The sequence below is a fragment of the Xyrauchen texanus genome, chromosome 35 (genome assembly GCF_025860055.1).
Source record: "Xyrauchen texanus isolate HMW12.3.18 chromosome 35, RBS_HiC_50CHRs, whole genome shotgun sequence".
Lineage (NCBI taxonomy): Eukaryota > Metazoa > Chordata > Actinopteri > Cypriniformes > Catostomidae > Xyrauchen > Xyrauchen texanus.
In genome coordinates, this window is record NC_068310.1 from 20091208 (window position 1) to 20107670 (window position 16463).

The 16463-nt window shown below is 41.0% G+C and overlaps 1 protein-coding gene across 1 annotated transcript in view; it reads right to left on the reverse strand.

The window, feature by feature from the left end:
- The window catches only part of LOC127628672 (intermembrane lipid transfer protein VPS13D-like), a 72926-nt gene that overhangs the window by 12760 nt on the left and 43703 nt on the right, over positions 1-16463 (reverse strand). The window contains exons 61-65 of the mRNA XM_052105456.1: positions 15724-15873; positions 15520-15616; positions 15285-15433; positions 14728-14862; positions 13372-13539 (exon numbers count right to left, since the gene is read on the reverse strand). Coding sequence (XP_051961416.1) covers positions 13372-13539; positions 14728-14862; positions 15285-15433; positions 15520-15616; positions 15724-15873 — 699 coding nt within the window. The remainder of the gene's footprint in view (positions 1-13371; positions 13540-14727; positions 14863-15284; positions 15434-15519; positions 15617-15723; positions 15874-16463) is intronic.

The window sequence follows — 16463 nt, forward strand, 5'->3', positions numbered from 1 at the left end:
AATTATGATTTTTAGAAGAATATTTCAGCTCTGTAGGTCCATACAATGCAAGTGAATAGGTGCCAAACTTTTGACACTACAAAAAGCACATAAAGGAATCATAACACAATGACTCCAGAGTTTTAATCCATAACTTCAGAAGTGATATGATAGGTGTGGGTGAGAAACAGATCAATATGCAAGTACTTTTTTGCTTGAAATTCTTCTCCCTGTCCAGCTGGGGGCAATATGCATAAAGAATGTGAATCACAAAAACACAAGAAAATGTTTTGAAAGTGATCTGTTTCTCACCCACACCTATAATATCACATCTGAATATATTGATTTAACCACTGGAGTCTTATGGATTACTTTTATGACGCCTTTAATTGCTTTTTGGAAATTATTCTAAAAATCTTTATTTGAGTTCAGCAGATGAAAAAAGTCATACACATTTGGGATGACATGAGTAAATGATAATTAAATTTTTGGGTGAAATATTCTTACAATAATGATACAATGCAAATAATCTTAATGATCCTAAATATAGGATTCATTTTAATTATGCAAAATAGAAATTCATATTCTTGTGTTTTGATTTGTGGTTAAATATAACCATGGCATTTTCTTTATTTAAATATTCATTTTAAGACGATTTACAAATCGATTTTTTTTTTTTATCAAACTGCACAATGATGACTAAGACATTACAGATTCTACAGCTTAATTTTCTGTTAAAGCATGATTTTCTTTAAAGCACTACGTCCAACTGATGTCCTGCAATGAAACTTCCCTGAACAGAGCCCAAGAGGCGACCATGCCCCTCGTGGAGTGAGCTCTGATGCCTTCTGGGAGGCAGCACTCCCCTAGATTCATAAGCCAAAATGATAGCTTCCACAAGCCAATGCAAGGCATTGATTAGAAATGGGATTCCCTGAGTGAGGGGGGGCCCAAGAGATAAAGAGCTGATTACACTTCCGAAAAGCACTGGTCCTATCCAAGTAAGCCTGCAGGGAATGGACCGGACACAGAGCATTCAGCCTCTGATCCTCCGCAGAGGAAAAAGGAGGAGGGCTCCATTACCTCACATGAGAACGATGGGAACACTAAGGAAAAACTCATCTCCACTAAGAGAGAATTTAGTGCACGAGGAATGAACAGAGAGAGCATGCAGGTCACTGCTAAGGCCAGGAGCAATGCTGTCTTAAAAGACAGCAATTTTAGGGAAATGCTTCCCAGGGGCTCAAAAGGCTGCTAAGATAATGCCTCCAGCACCATAGAGAGGTCCCACTCAGGAACAGTTCTCCTAGTAACTGGGAGAGAACGGCAGGTGCCCTTTATAAATCTACGAATGAGGGGGTGCTGTCCTGCCGTTGAACCATCAAACCCAAAATCACAAGAGGAAATAGCCGCCAGGTAGACCTTAATAGTGGAAAAAGACCTGCCTTTATCCATAAGGTCTTATAAAAAACACAAAATATCAGAGACTGAACACTGATATGATGTGGAACCACGCCCATCACACCACCCTTCAAATACTTGCCACTTACAGTCATATAAGGACCTTGTGGAGGAGGCCCTAGCGTTCTGTATAGTGGCAACCACACATGGGGGGAGCCCCATCGAGCTCAAGTTTGTCCTCTCTCTGGCCAAGCCCAAAGAGTCACCCTGCCGGGTGTGGGTGATATATCTCCCTGTTTGCTTGAGACAACAGATCTGTGAGTAGAGAGAGGGGCCACAGCTGGGCATGCAGAAAAGAAATTATCTCTGCCAGCGATGATGCATTGGGCCACCTGGGTGCTATCAAAATGAGGGACAGGCCCTGCTCTCTCACCCTGGCCAGGGTGGGCATTAACAGGCAAAGGGGAGGAAATGCGTAGAGCAGCACTTTTGGCCACGGGCGGGCTGGTGCGTTCACGCCGAAGGGCGCGTCCTCGTCCTTTAGCGAGAAGAACATAGGACAATGGGTGTTTTCGTGCGAGGCGAAGAGATCTACGGTCGCCTGTCCGAATCTCTCCCACAACATGCCCAATATCTGAGGGTGGAAGCGCCTAGAACATGGGTCGCGCATAATGAACGGAAGTGCCACCTGCTCCACACTAAATGCCTGTGAGCTAGGGCATGAAGCTTGGGTGAGTGCATGCTGCCCTGGCGATTGATATGTGCCACTGTTGTGGTATTGTCTCAGCAAAACGAAGTTCACTTGGCCATGAACCATTCACCGTCCTGCCCTCCTGAGCGGCTCCCCAGCCAGTTAAGGACATGTCTGTCTTTACCACTTTTCACAACATAACAGCCCCGAGAGGGGTCCCATGTACGTACAAGTCTGCGCTCCTCCAGTGGCGCGAGGCTGCTGTGCACAAGCGTATCACTGTAACAGAGCGACAGACTTTCTCCTTGGAATTGGCTATGATTAACCAATCGTCAATATATGTTAGGATCCTTAGACCCGTTATTCTCAGCGGCGCTACGCCCGCCTCCGCACATAGACAGAACCCCCTCAGTAGATGTTGATGTGGGAAAAAAGCCTCTTTCAGATCGACTTATCTGTGTTAGTATAGATAATAGATAACGCCGCTGAAAGGCAGGGGTTTCCTGGAAAATTGGGGTCTGTACCTGCTCATTATGGTTCGAATCACCCAATCGGGAGCCGACACAGCCAAGCTGTTGTATGACTCACAAGTGACCCCAAGTGACCCACAAGTGGGGCGGGGTGTGGCTTCCGTCGTGCCACTTTCCTAGGAAGGCATAATTTAAGCGATCTGTCCTCCTTTTTCTTATCGTCGCAATGCTGTTACATTAAGGCGACGGCAGGGCCAAAGAGAGCCTGGCCAGGCTCTTCAAGGGCACCTGCAATGCACCACTTCTCACTGTCAGGGAGGCCCGAAAAATTAAGCCCAAGCGCAAATTCTCCAGCCACTGAGAGAGCCATGGAATGCCAGCAGGCTTAGATGGACTGACGGGCGTTACCGAGGACAAAGTCATTGACTGTTACAATCTGCTTCGACAGAGAAGGGGGTCCCTTTCTCTAGTTGCTGCCCCATGTCGACCAGGAGTTCAGCCTGGTATGCAGAGAGAAGGGAGACGATGTTGAGGGCCCTGACAGCCAAGGTCGAGGCTTTGTAAGAGGCCTGGTGTATGGAGGCAGAAAAACAGTCAATTTTGTTGGGGAGAACAGGCTTGTGTGGTGGGGGGGCAAGTAGGCCACCTTGAGAAGGATTAAGGTGTCTGGCGATAGAGGGCTCGATGGCGGGGGGTGTCACCCATGCCAAGGGTCATCATATCCTTCACTTCAAGGCCCGTGAAACCGTGTTTAAGGTCGAGCGGGTCCCCCCCAACAATACCTCATATGCTTAGCACATGCAGGGACGACAGGGAGAAGTTGTTTCTCAAGCCAGAAGGGGGTACAAGGACTTTCCCATCATACATGTCCCTCTCTTGGTCAGTGGCACTTTTTAGGGCTGGCTATTCGATATTGAGGAGAGCGGCCGCTCGCTCACAAACCTCGATGTGGACGGACTGGGGGAAGGCCGCGGGGGCACTCAGAGAACGACCGGTTGCTTTGATCAGCCCAGCTAAGAGAGACTGTCGTCATCACAGTTTCCCCAGAAGTCGGAAAGTTCGAGGTCGGTGCACTGGGTAGAGTTTTTTAGGCAGCGCAAAGCAATGGCTACAGTGCTCCGGAAATTCTAGAACATCCTCCGCGTGTTTGAGACCCATTCACACGACACAGAAAGGATGAAGGTCTCTGGCTGCGATGAGGGCACCGCATATGGCCGGGCAGGCACGCGATGTCCCCGGAGGAAGCCGTAGGCCTGAAAAACGCCATACTAGAGCGAAACTCCATAAAATCCGTGGCGTGCAGCCTTGGAGCAGGGGAAGTGGTGAGAGAGAAAGGTAGGCAGCCTGCTGGTAGTTTAAGAGAGCGTTTGCGGATTGCAACAAACAGAAACAGCTAACCTGGCTGAAGCAAGACAGTCACGTTTGGCGGAGGCTGATCTGAGCGATGTGCCCCCCTGTAGACAAAATTAGTAAAAGTCCAATTCCAACCAAGCTGAGAGAAAACAGAGGTCGTGAAAAGCGAATGTCAACTGAGGAACAGCAGCGCGTGCATGTCCTTATATGCTCTCAGGTAAGGGGGTGGGTCCTTACCGAGCATAGGTCATGCGCTTCTGTCTGTCTAGCCAGACTTGGTGCAGTTAGATGCTTCTGCAGAGGTCAGGTACGGATGCCCTTCCCATAGGTGGATCTCGAACACGAGATGATGAAAGAGGAGCACTTTAACGGATATTACTGTGAACTGTTCGCTTCTACAATGAAATTTCTCTTTCAAGCAAATTACAGTCACGACGGGGTGACAGATTGAAGAGAATATTGCAGAGCAAGTAAGGTAAAGTCAATTAATTTAAAGCAACGTACCTGAATAACACATCCAGTTAAATGGCACAGACCTTTAGGTAACTCTATCGCCCCATTAAGTACTGAGGTTTAGTAGAAATGCAAGAACACATGTTAAGCATGTTCAACCAGACAGCGCGTTGCCAATGCGTTGACTTAAGTGCATGAATCAGCGTATGTGTACATCATGCATAAAGTATGATTCTGTCATTTTAAGACGACATATAATTGGTCAAGTTAGACTGAAATAAAACTTGTAAAGTGCATGTAAATATTTTAACTGTTAAAACTTCACGCAATGGACCAGTGAAATGCCCCTCACAGAAACCCTAAGGAGAGGACTGCCTGCAGTGACCCTTAGGAGTTGACTGTCTCCTTTGAGGCACATCAATGACTTATGGACCTATGTGTTGAGTGACTGATTTATGTGTGGTTAGAAAAATAATTAAATGTAGTTTGTGAGAAAATGTTCATTTTAATGTCTTAATAAACGCAAAAGTGCAATATTATTTACAAGGTACCATGTTCCAGGGAATTGTTCTCAAACCTTTCCATTGCTGAACTATTAGGACAGGACATACTTAAATTTGACAGATAGCTAATTTTACACACCATCTCATCCAGCTGTCAAATATTTCAGGCTGTAATTTGTCTAATAGGTTGGCTTCCCCTCCTCTTGGCACAGTTGACAAGACTTTGCACAGAGTTAACCCCCTCAGGTCCCCAGCAGGTGCCTCCTGGAAGTGAGTTTTTGTTACAGGCCCAGCAAGCTCGATTCTGGAGTCCGAACACTGTATAAACACAGACGCATTCTGCAGAATTCAAGCAAGAGTCAGGCATAAACTTGGGATGACCCCTCCAAGCAAAGTCCCTACTGAGTTCATCTGAAGGCCAACACAGATATTCTGCTCCTCCTCCTCATCCCCCTCTCGTCTCTTTCTCTCTTCAAAAACAAAATTTAAAAAAAGAAAAAGAGAAAAAGCTTGGCTGTGAAATGATACCAATACATCTACCAGATATGAGTCTGGGGGAGGGAGAGATGGATCAGAACACTTTCAAGTTTATGGCCCCCCATGCCTCCCCAGCTTGAGCTGTTAGCCCATCCTATCTGAAAACAGGGCCCCTGGAGGTGTGTGAGAATGTGTTTGAGTAGGTGTATGTGTGAGAAAGAGAGAAAGAAATGTCGAGGAATAAAAACCATGGTGTTTGTGTCATAAAGTGGGTATGTGTGCTCTGACAGATGGGAAAACTACAAGAGCTGGTAATAAAAGTAAAATCCTGTTCTAAAGAGAACAACACTCCACTGCAGTGAGGGTCAGAGGTTGCCTTAAAGCAACCAACAGAAAGATGATATAACATAATTTAAGGCTCTTCAAGACACATTTCAATGGACACAGTGAAACAGGCAAAACCTGCATGGAGATTGAAGTAGAATTCACAGATGGAAAAATAAGCTTTATGCAGCAGTGATATACGTTTCTCGAAAAATATATCGCAGGTATTGCTGAATATAATTTAAATAGAATTTATTAGCACATAATGGCACTATTAAAAACCATTGAAGAATGTTCTAGGCACACACACTTACAGTCCATTGCAGTCAATGGAGTATGCTTAGCTGAAATACCTATTAAAATGGTCCTGGCACCCATAAAGTCAAAACTAACAACAAAGAATTCCAGATGGCTGCACATGATACAAAATAAATTCTGGGTGGCCATTGACATAAATTACAAAAATGAATTGTAATCTGAGCAAATACAATAAACTTCATGATTTCTAGGCACTTGATTAAACCAAAAGCTCTCAAGTGCCTTATATATCTTTCATGAAAATTTTTCCCCCAAGCAGCGGAGCCTTGTACAGTTGGTGGATGGTTTTTATTCAAGTTGCTGGAAGCTCTCCAGGGGGAGCAATAATTTGTTTATACTCATGAAATTGAGTTAGTGGCAATAGAAGCAACCAACAGGCCGAGGATTTTTTTCTTTTAATTTTTTTTCCCAGCAATCCTTCAGAAGCTCACTGGATTATTTTAAAAGAGCTTAAAAAAAGATACTACTGCCAAAGTTGAGCTGATGTCAAGGAAACTGACTAAAGTTCCATCTGACTTCCATTTCCAAATGTCACCTAAATGTACCCAGTATGATGTAAAATTAACCAAACACAGAGCTTGCTACACTGAACTTGCTTATCTCAGTGAGCTTTGAAGGGACAGTTCACCCACAAATTAAAATGGGTGATTGTCATGAAAACCTATCCAAATCAAACTTATGTTTTGCATAAAGAAAATGAAGCCTATATTTAGGACCATTAAGGTTGTTTGCATTGTGACTGTGGTGATGGGGGCATGGTCGTGTGAGAGCGGTAAGGCTCGTCACCTGGGTTGTAATTATCTCTAACACCTGTCTCTTGTTACAGTGATGGCGGAGGGAGACTTAAAAAGACGCACCAGCGCATCAGTTGGAGAGACCTGAGAGCACAAACTCAAGGTCTACTGAATGTATTAAAAAGTTTGTCATCTTATTAAATAGTGCGAATTGAATGTATTAAACATCCAAGAACCTGAAGGCAGAAAATAAAAGACTTGCCTGCACTGTTTTGTTGTCTCCTGACTCCTCCATTGCCCAAAAGAACAGCTCCTACTACAGTATAATTATTTTAAGGACCGTTAAATGGATAGTTCACCCAAAAATTAAGATTCTCTCATCATTTACTTACCCCTCATACCATCCCAGATGTGTATGACTTTCTTTATTCAGCAGAACACAAATAAAGATTTTTAGAAGAATATTTCAGCTCTGTAGGTCCATACAATGGTTCCAAAATTTTTAAGCTCCAAAATCCACATAAAGGGAGCATAAAAGTAATCTATATGATTTGAGTGGTTAAAGCCATGTGTTCAATATGATATACCGTAATTTCCGGACTATAAGCCGCAACTTTTTTCCCACGCTTTGAACCTCGCGGCTTATACAATGACGCGGCTAATATATGGATTTTTCCCGCTTTCAAATTTTATAAAAAAAATAATAAAAAAAACATTCTGTGACGTGCTCAGTTTTTTGCGCGTGAAGCTTTCATTAGACCAATGAAATTGCCGAACGGGTTAAGGTCAAAACAACTTTTTTTGTTTACTGTTTAGATTAAATCGAGCGCGCTCAAACTTCCCATCATTCTGATTACGGTAGTAATTTTGTCACCATCACCATGGCAAAGACATGGAGAAACGCATATGATGCTGCTTTCAAGTTGAAGGCGATTGATCTGGCTGTTGCACGGGAGCTTGGTCTTAATGAGTCGATGATAAGACGTTGGAAACAGCAGCGTGATGAATTGACTCAGTGCAAAAAGACAACTAAATCTGAGGATATTCAACTCCGACACCGAAGGAGATGACTTCAGTGGTTTCAGTGCACAAGACGAGGAAGATAGTGACCAATGACTTTCTTGGTAGGCTACTGTTTACTGCAAATGTTTTATTACAAGCCGTGTGTGGCAGTGGGGGCGTGGTCAAGCGCCCGTCCGGGAGAGAAAAGCTGTAAGGGCGCTTACACCTGCGCTAAATTATGTCTAACACCGGTGTCTAATTTCAAGTGCCCTGCTTCACGTGTCCTTCTTGGGAAAACTGTCACATGGGCACCAGTGTGACAGTTTTCAGCAGGGCACTTGACGTTCCAGGTAAGGCTTTTAATGGCCACAGCAATGTTTACAATCAATTTTATAAAGTTTCTCAATTCTTCTATGCGCCAACACTAGACTGACGTGTGTCACTCTCTCAGCTCTGTGGCTGCTGCCTTTTTATGCCGCTCTCCCCATGCTTACTGAAATTAGACACCGGTGTTAGACATAATTTAGCTCAGGTGTAAGCGCCCTCACCGCTTTTCTCTCCCGGACGGGCGCTTGACCACGCCCCCGCTGCCACACCGTGTTTCGTTAAAGCCCATTTATTTTTGTTACAAGCCATGTTTCGTTAAAGCCTGAGTAAAGTTAATTTGTTTCAATGTACCGGTAGGCATCTGCGGCTTATAGACAGGTGCGGCTTATTTATGTTCAAAATAATATTTTATTTAAAAATCAGTGGGTGCGGCTTATATTCAGGTGCGCTCAATAGTCCGGAAATTACGGTAATAGGTGTGGGTGAGAAAAAGATAAATGTTTAAAGTCATTTTTTGTCATAAATTCTTCTCCCTGCCCAGTATGGGGCGATATGCAAAAATAATATGAATCACCAAATACAAAAGAAGGAGAAAGTGAAGGAAAAAGTACTTAAATATTTATCTGTTTCTCACTCACACCTATCATATCGCTTTAGAAGATATAGATTTAACCATTCGTCTGGATTACTTTTATGTTTCCCTTATGTGGGTTATGTGTAAAAATGTTGGCACCAATTCACTTGCATTGGATGGACCTACAGAGCTAAGATATTCGTCTAAAAGTCTTAATTTGTTTTCTGCAGAAGAAAGTCACACATCTGGGATGGCATGAGGGTGAATATGATGTGAAAATTTCCATTTTTGGGTGAACTATACCTTTGAGCACATTTTACTCCCCAATTATCTTTATACCGGAATGCATTAGAAAGATTTTCTTTTGCTATTCCCATGGTTTTCAATGATGATTCTCATTTTCGTAACAATCTTTTTTTTTTACTGTATTACAGTAAAAAGATGTTGTTTAACAATACATTTTAGTCAAGTAATTTTTATTTGTATAATACTTTTCACAACACGCATCGTTTCAAAGCAGCTTTAAAATTGTAATTAAAATCAGCGAAAAAGAAAGGCAGTACCAAAGAAAAAAGGAAAAGGGAGAATGGAATACTGCAATGATGCATATACTAATTTCCCCCAGTGTGGTAATGAGAATATCATATTGACCATCTTTTATCGCATTGCCGTAATAAGAGTTGGTGGGTAAAATGTGCGGTTGTCATGAAAATAATGTCACAATGTAAAACCTTTTAATGCCCCTAAATATTTGCTTTATTTTTTTAAAGTATAATTTTTTTACTTTTGAATTTGTAGCAACAACAACAAAAAAAAAGGACCAGGACAGTTTCTTGACAGACTTCGTGAGAATCACCCAAATTCTGATATCATTCACTCACCCTCATGTTGCTCCAAACCCATATGACTTACTTTCTTTTGTGGAACACAAAAGGAGATGCTGACTATTCACTGTCATTGCATGACTGTCTATACATAAACTGAAAGTGAATGGTCACCAAGGCTGTCATTCTGCCTAACATTTCCTTTTGTGTTCCAAAGAAGAAAGAAAGTAATATTGAACAACATTAGGTTAATTAAATGATGACCGAACTTTCATTTTTGGGTAAACTATCCATTTAATAATAAAGAGTGTGTTTAAATTAGTTCCACATGCCTTTGTTAAAAGCAAACCTCTGAATGAGGCATTGAGAGACCCCCAAAAGCAAAGGGTCTTAGGAAAAGAGAAACGGTCAAGCGAGACCTGTTGGGGTCTCGTGGCATGAGTGCTTACGGCATGAGCATGGCCAGTGCAGCTAGGAGGAAGTACACTGGCGGTCAGAAGTTTGGAATAAAGTTTCGGAAGGAAATTGGTACTTTAATTCACCAAAGTGTCATTCAATTGATCACAGAGTATAGTCAGGACATTACTGATGCATAAAACAGCACCATCACTATTTGAAAAAAGTAGGGATGCACCGAAATTTAGGCCGCCGAAAATTTTCGGCCGAAAATGGCACTTTCGGTTTTTGGCCGAAAGAGAAAAAAGGCCGAAAATACGAGCCGAAAATACCTCCTCGCCCCATCCCTCAGTACTCAGATTTCACTCTGGATCGATCTAGCCCTTATCACAGCGCTACCAAACAAAGGCCGATCATGTCAGCGGTGTGGAAATTCTTCAAAGTTTCTGATAAGGACATCAAATTTGCGATCTGCAGTGTTTATTCAGCAGAAATGTAAAGATATATATATATACACACACACACACACACACACACACACACACACACACACACACACACACACACACACACACACACACACACACACACACAGAGTACAGCAAGAGATTCTACAGGAAAGTGCCACAATTAGCGCAGCTACACCACAACTTGAGACGTATCTAGCTGAACTACCCATTGCCAGAAGCAACAATCCCCTTGACTACGGTCGCATAAACAAAGACCGCTTTCCTTTGCTTGCGCTGATTGCACATAGGTATTTATCTGCCCAAGCACCAGCACAGAGAGTGAGAGACTGTTCAGTGCAGCATCTCATGTTCTTGATGAGCTTTCTGACAGGAGAGACTGTCAGAACGTTTAGCAACTTTTGTTCTTGAAGAGAAACCTGTCACTTGTACTTAAATAGAAAGCGGTCCAATTTGATGTGTATAGCAATTACATTCCACTTGTTCTTCACTTGAGGATACATCTGTCGTTTACAGTTGAGGTTGGATTTAGTTCAATTACTGCTGTTTTGAACAATAATTTTCACTTAAAGTGTACATACGTTTACATAAACAGAATAGAGCACTGATCTACATATATAATTATATATTATAGTTATATATAGATCAGTGGAATAGAGGTCCTCTGCCATTCGGTGTTCTGCCTTTTGTTTTAATTAAAATTACTTTTGCATATTTTAAACTTTTTGAAAGATGCTAGCTAAGTTCATTACTTGACAGTTGTTTTGCATATAATAGTTTTCTAAAACTTTACATTATTTGGATAATTGTTAATAAAATCTGTAAAATTAGATTTTTACTGAACTGAATGAAGAATAATATTTAATATAGTTTTAATATATTTTTTGTCCAATTTTGGTGTTACTTTCAATAAAAGTGTGATTTATTTTATTGGTTTGTAGTTTTTCAATTCAGATTCATTAAATTCATGAAATTAATGAAAAAGTATAAAATTAATACAATTATACACACCACTTTTTTTTTTTTTTAAATAGGTAAAAATTTCGGTTTCGGTTTTCGGCCAAGTGCATCCTGGATTTTCAGTTTCGGCCCAGAATTTTCATTTCGGTGCATCCCTAGAAAAAAGTCATTTTTGATCAAATCTAGACAGACCCCATTTTCAGAAGCCATCACTCCAACACCTTATCCTTGATTAATCATGCTAATTTGGTACTAGAAAATATCTTGCCATTATATAAAACAAAGTTGAAAGCTATTTGGTTTGTTAAATTAAGCTTAACATTGTCTTTGTGTTTGTTTTTGAGTTGCCACAATATGCAATAGACTGGAATGTTTTATAGTCAATATTAGGTAAGAAATGGCAAAAAAAGAAACGTCTTTCTCTAGAAACTTGTAAGTCAATCATTTTTTTTGAGGAATGAAGGCTATACAATGCTTGAAATTGCCAGAAAAACTGAAGATTTCATACAAAAGGTTCTGTTTCATTCCTACTGACCACCAGAGGCAGTGTAAACTACTTCACTACAGTCTTCAAAAGGACAACTGGCTCTAAAAAGGACAGAAAGAGATGTGGAAGGCCAGACGTACAACTAAACAAGAGGATAAGTACATCAGCGTCACTAGTTTGAGAAATACACACCTCACATGTCCTCAGCTGTCAGCTTCATTGAATTCTACCTGCTCAACACCAGTTTCATGTACAACAGCAAAGAGAAGACTCAGGGGTGCAGGCCTTATGGGAAGAATAGCAAAGAAAAAGCCACTTTTGAAACAGAAATCAAAAAGAAAAGGTTAGAGTGGGCAAAGAAAAACAGACATTGGACAACAGATATTTGGAAAAGAGTGTTCTGGATCTTAACCTCATTGAGCTTTTGTGGGATCAGTTAGACTGTAAGGTGCGTGAGAAGTGCCCGACAAGACAGCCACATCTATGGCTATTGTCTATCACCTGAGTATCTAGACAAACTGACAGCTAGAATGCCAAGGATCTGCAAAGCTGTAATTGCTGCACGTGGAGGATTTTTTGAGTGTTGAGTGTTTTTCAAATTGTAAAAGTAATTTTTCTTGTTGTTAATGTCCTGACTATACATTGTGATCAGTTGAATGCCACTTTGGTGAATTAAAGTACCAATTTCTTTCCACAAGAGCAAAATCTGTACATTATTCCAAACTTTTGGCTGCCAGTGTAAATAAGAGCACATTGTGAGCGGACAAGCTGGCTGCCAGTGATGGGCCGTGGTGCGATAGCCTGTCAGACAGAGCTGGCAGCAGTACATGAATTGGAGACTGGTGTAAGATCTCAGGTCTGACCACACACAAATGGCGCTGCTGTGGTAAAATTCCATCTACAACCATATACGTGTACACACACTCGAACAACTGAGTCATGAGAAAAGCTATTAAGCTCTTCAATCAAAGTCCATCTGCTCAAGCTCAACTCTGAGATCTGCACAAACTTAAAACCATCACAGGAAATTTCCAGGGATGACTTTCAACTTTTATGCAGACTAAATGTAAACAATTAAACACCAGTGTTTGCACGATGTAAACATACAGAAACCTGCCTGTTTACACAGAGAGACCAAAAGTAATATACACTCTGAATATTTGTACCTCTTCAATGCACATTAGAATGAAAATCATGTCAATTTGCTTTGCTGCTGAACATCATGTGCATCTGAACATTCGATGCTGTTCTTTTCCTGGAAATCATCATCAAATGACGTGGCATTCTAGTGCTCTATTTGGATGGTTTTTCAAAAACATTCTCAATAAGAGGTCTGTGAAGTAAACAACTTCAGCTTCTAATTTACATTTGAACAGTCCTCATCACAGAGGACATTATGTTCTTATTTTTTTCTCATTATTACTTGGCCTTGCACTAAATTCCCTTTCTTGTGGTTACTGCTATGGTAGTTTGCAGCTGAACAGATGGACTTTATCATACTCAGACTGATTTGGGAATAACTGGTAAAATATCCCTGAGATACCACAGCAATGGAGAGTCACGCATTGTGAGATATGAATCTGTGATGTTCCTCTGTAAAATGACAACAGTGACAAAGTGAACTTTGCTACCTTGGCAGCAGAGTTGGAAACGCCATGTGTGACACTGCGGATGAGTCCTCCAACGTTGCCATACTTGATGAGTTCATTCATACCCTCTGTGACATCATTCAATAGGCCCATGGGGTTGCCCAGGAAGTCCACTGAGCCCAGGATCTGAGCTGCCTGACTAACTAGCTCCTATATGGACATACAAAGAAGAAGATTCAAACAGCCTGATTTGAGTTCAAGAGTTGATGAAATCACACAGTGGTGATGAAAACATTGATGACTTAAGAGGCAGTCACACTTCACTCCATGCTCAATTCATTCCCCTCCGAATGCTGGAGTCCGGAATGGCAAGCTCATGCGAAGTAATTTAGTATGAAACTGCATAGATATTCAAGTCGAAAATGATCATCCCTTTGCCCTGCTCAATACGAAGGACCAAGCTCTTGATGTGGGCACTCTGAATTGAGTACGGCATTACAGTTTGAATGTAACCTTCACTAAAATCTTGTAAAAGGGTTCTTTGTGAAAAAAATTACTTTCTTACTTTTGTTCGGAAAGACCCTTCAAGTGGCATCCCGTTCCCCAAGTGCCCTTCAATGGTGGAAAATGCCCAGAGTCATCAAGGAGGCTCTGCCCACTCATGGGGGAAAGCAAAGTGCTATAAACATTGTTACTCATAAATTCCTATGAGGAAACCGGGGGGAATATCTGACAGATTTGGCTATTTTAACAACGAAAAACATGACAAAAAACTATTGTCTAGTTTTTGCACTTCAAATACCAAAAAAACAAAACTGATTTTTTATTGCCCGCCAACTGACAGGAATATAAGCCCAAAAACTGCGGCTTGCAAGCCGTTGAGCCATAAAGTAGTTTCTAAGCAGCGCCAGGCCACCCCAAGACAGAGTTTACGTTAATGACTGTCACGCTAATATTCTGTCAATCGGCTGGTATCTTAAAACCTTTTAAATTGAATGATGATTAATGAAATGACTGTACACATAAAATAGCTAAAATGTCACATTTCTCAGCAACATTACCAGAAACTCCATTTAATAAACACTTCGCCAAACTGAACTTACTGAGAAATACATCCCCTTAGAAATGTTTGATTGATTAAAGCATGAAAAATACTAAGCAGCGCTCCTCCAATCATGACAAGTGTTCTAATGTATCTTGTCTTTTTCAGTTACAATCTCATTTAGGAAAAAGCTATAACAGAACAACATTTCATAAGTGCATTATCTTATCTTAAATACAGATAGGATTTGATTCTGTAATATGCTAAAAGCCTAGTGTGACCACCCCTTAACACATCAAAATACAGGAAAATCTAATTAAAACATAACATAACTCAAATTGAGAAATGTTTCCTACTTCTCTGAAGTGCTTAAGAATGTCATTGATGATCATCTCCTGTGTCTCATAGGGGTGGACCCGAGTGTAGGGGTACATGTTAATGACTGCATCTTCAAAACGAATAAGTGGAAACCCCAGGGTTCTTTTCAAGGCCTGTGCAGAACGCATATGACACTCAATTACATAACAGACCAACATATAATAACATACATTCATTTGGCAAACTTCAGGCAACAGGAATTCAATGCAGTATTTTTTAAGTGTATAAAACTTTAACAGCAACCAACCCTATTCACAGACAGTGATGATGCGTTTATGGCCTTTTTTATTATATAATTATTTAGGGTACATTTCTAACATTATTCTTTTGTTATATTAAACCCAGACATATTGGATTTTTTCTTTTGCTATTGGAGCAAATGGGAACACAAATAAAAGATCTGCGGTGGTCTCCCATTTACCTCTTTAGAAGTTAACCCGCCATAATTTACTTCTACATTCCATACCATGGAAATGTGAATAGGATAAATAAAGCGCCGCTAATATTGCGGTTGTCTCTACTTTTGCTCTCGTACCTTGAGGTCAGGGGGCAACTTATGAGAGGTGAAGACACTCAGCTTGACCTGAGTGAGACTAATCTTCAAGTTCTCGAAATAATAGCGTTTTGGTGTTCCTGCATCTTCGCTGGCTTTCTCATATAGGTTCTCATCCAGCTTCTCCACCTCTGAAAAACAAAATCATTTACTTGTTAGTGTATCATGAACTATGCTTCCAATTATGCACACCATATCCAATATAACTGCTACACACCTCCCTCTGTCTGCCAATAGCCAAAGAATGTGAGTAACTTCAACAAGAGCTTCTCTTCAATAATGACAGTGTAGCGGCGAGCTGTGACCATCAGGTGCTGTAGGGCATAGAGTACAATCTAAAATCAAAACTCTTGTAGTCGAAAAAGATACACATTTCTGTTGAGGAGGAGAAATGTATCCAAAAGCTCAATGGTGGTTTTACCTTAAAAAGGTCTGTGAGCATAAGGGTACTGGGCACTTTAACAGCATTGACCTGCAGAGCAGGGCCTGAGTCCACAGTATTGCCTTCAATGGAGTCTTGAGTCACACACAGCATAACAGGGTGAGTGGTGCCCAGGAGCTGGTTATCCACCTGAGATAGAGGAGAGAGTAAAAACAAGTCTGGCACAAATGTTTTTTGTTTGTTTTTTAGACTGCACACTATTTCTAGGGGTACAAGGTGATATGCCCGCACTTTTGCCAGTATACCAAGATTAGTAATTCCCACACATTCAATGATTGTGCTTGGAGTGAGTTTAAAGGGATAGTTCACCAAAAAAAATACAATTATATCATAATTTACTCACCCCTCACGCCATCCCAGATGTGTATGACTTTCTTTCTTCAGCAGAACACAAACAAGAAGAATATCTCAGCTCTGTAGATATGTTGATCAGATGTTTGTAACTCCAAAAATCAGATAAAGGAAACATTGAAATAATCCATAAGATTCCAGTTTTTTAATCCATGTCTTCAGAAGCAATATAATAGTCCTTTTAACTCTAAATCTCCACTTTCACTTTTACATGTGAAAGTCACATGTTATGATTGTTTGGTTTCACTTTCACACCTAAAAAAGTTAAAGTGGATATTTAGAGTAAGAAAGGATTTAAATATTGTATTGTTTCTCACTCACACCTATTATATCGCTTCTGAAGATATGGATTTAAAAACTGGAGTCGT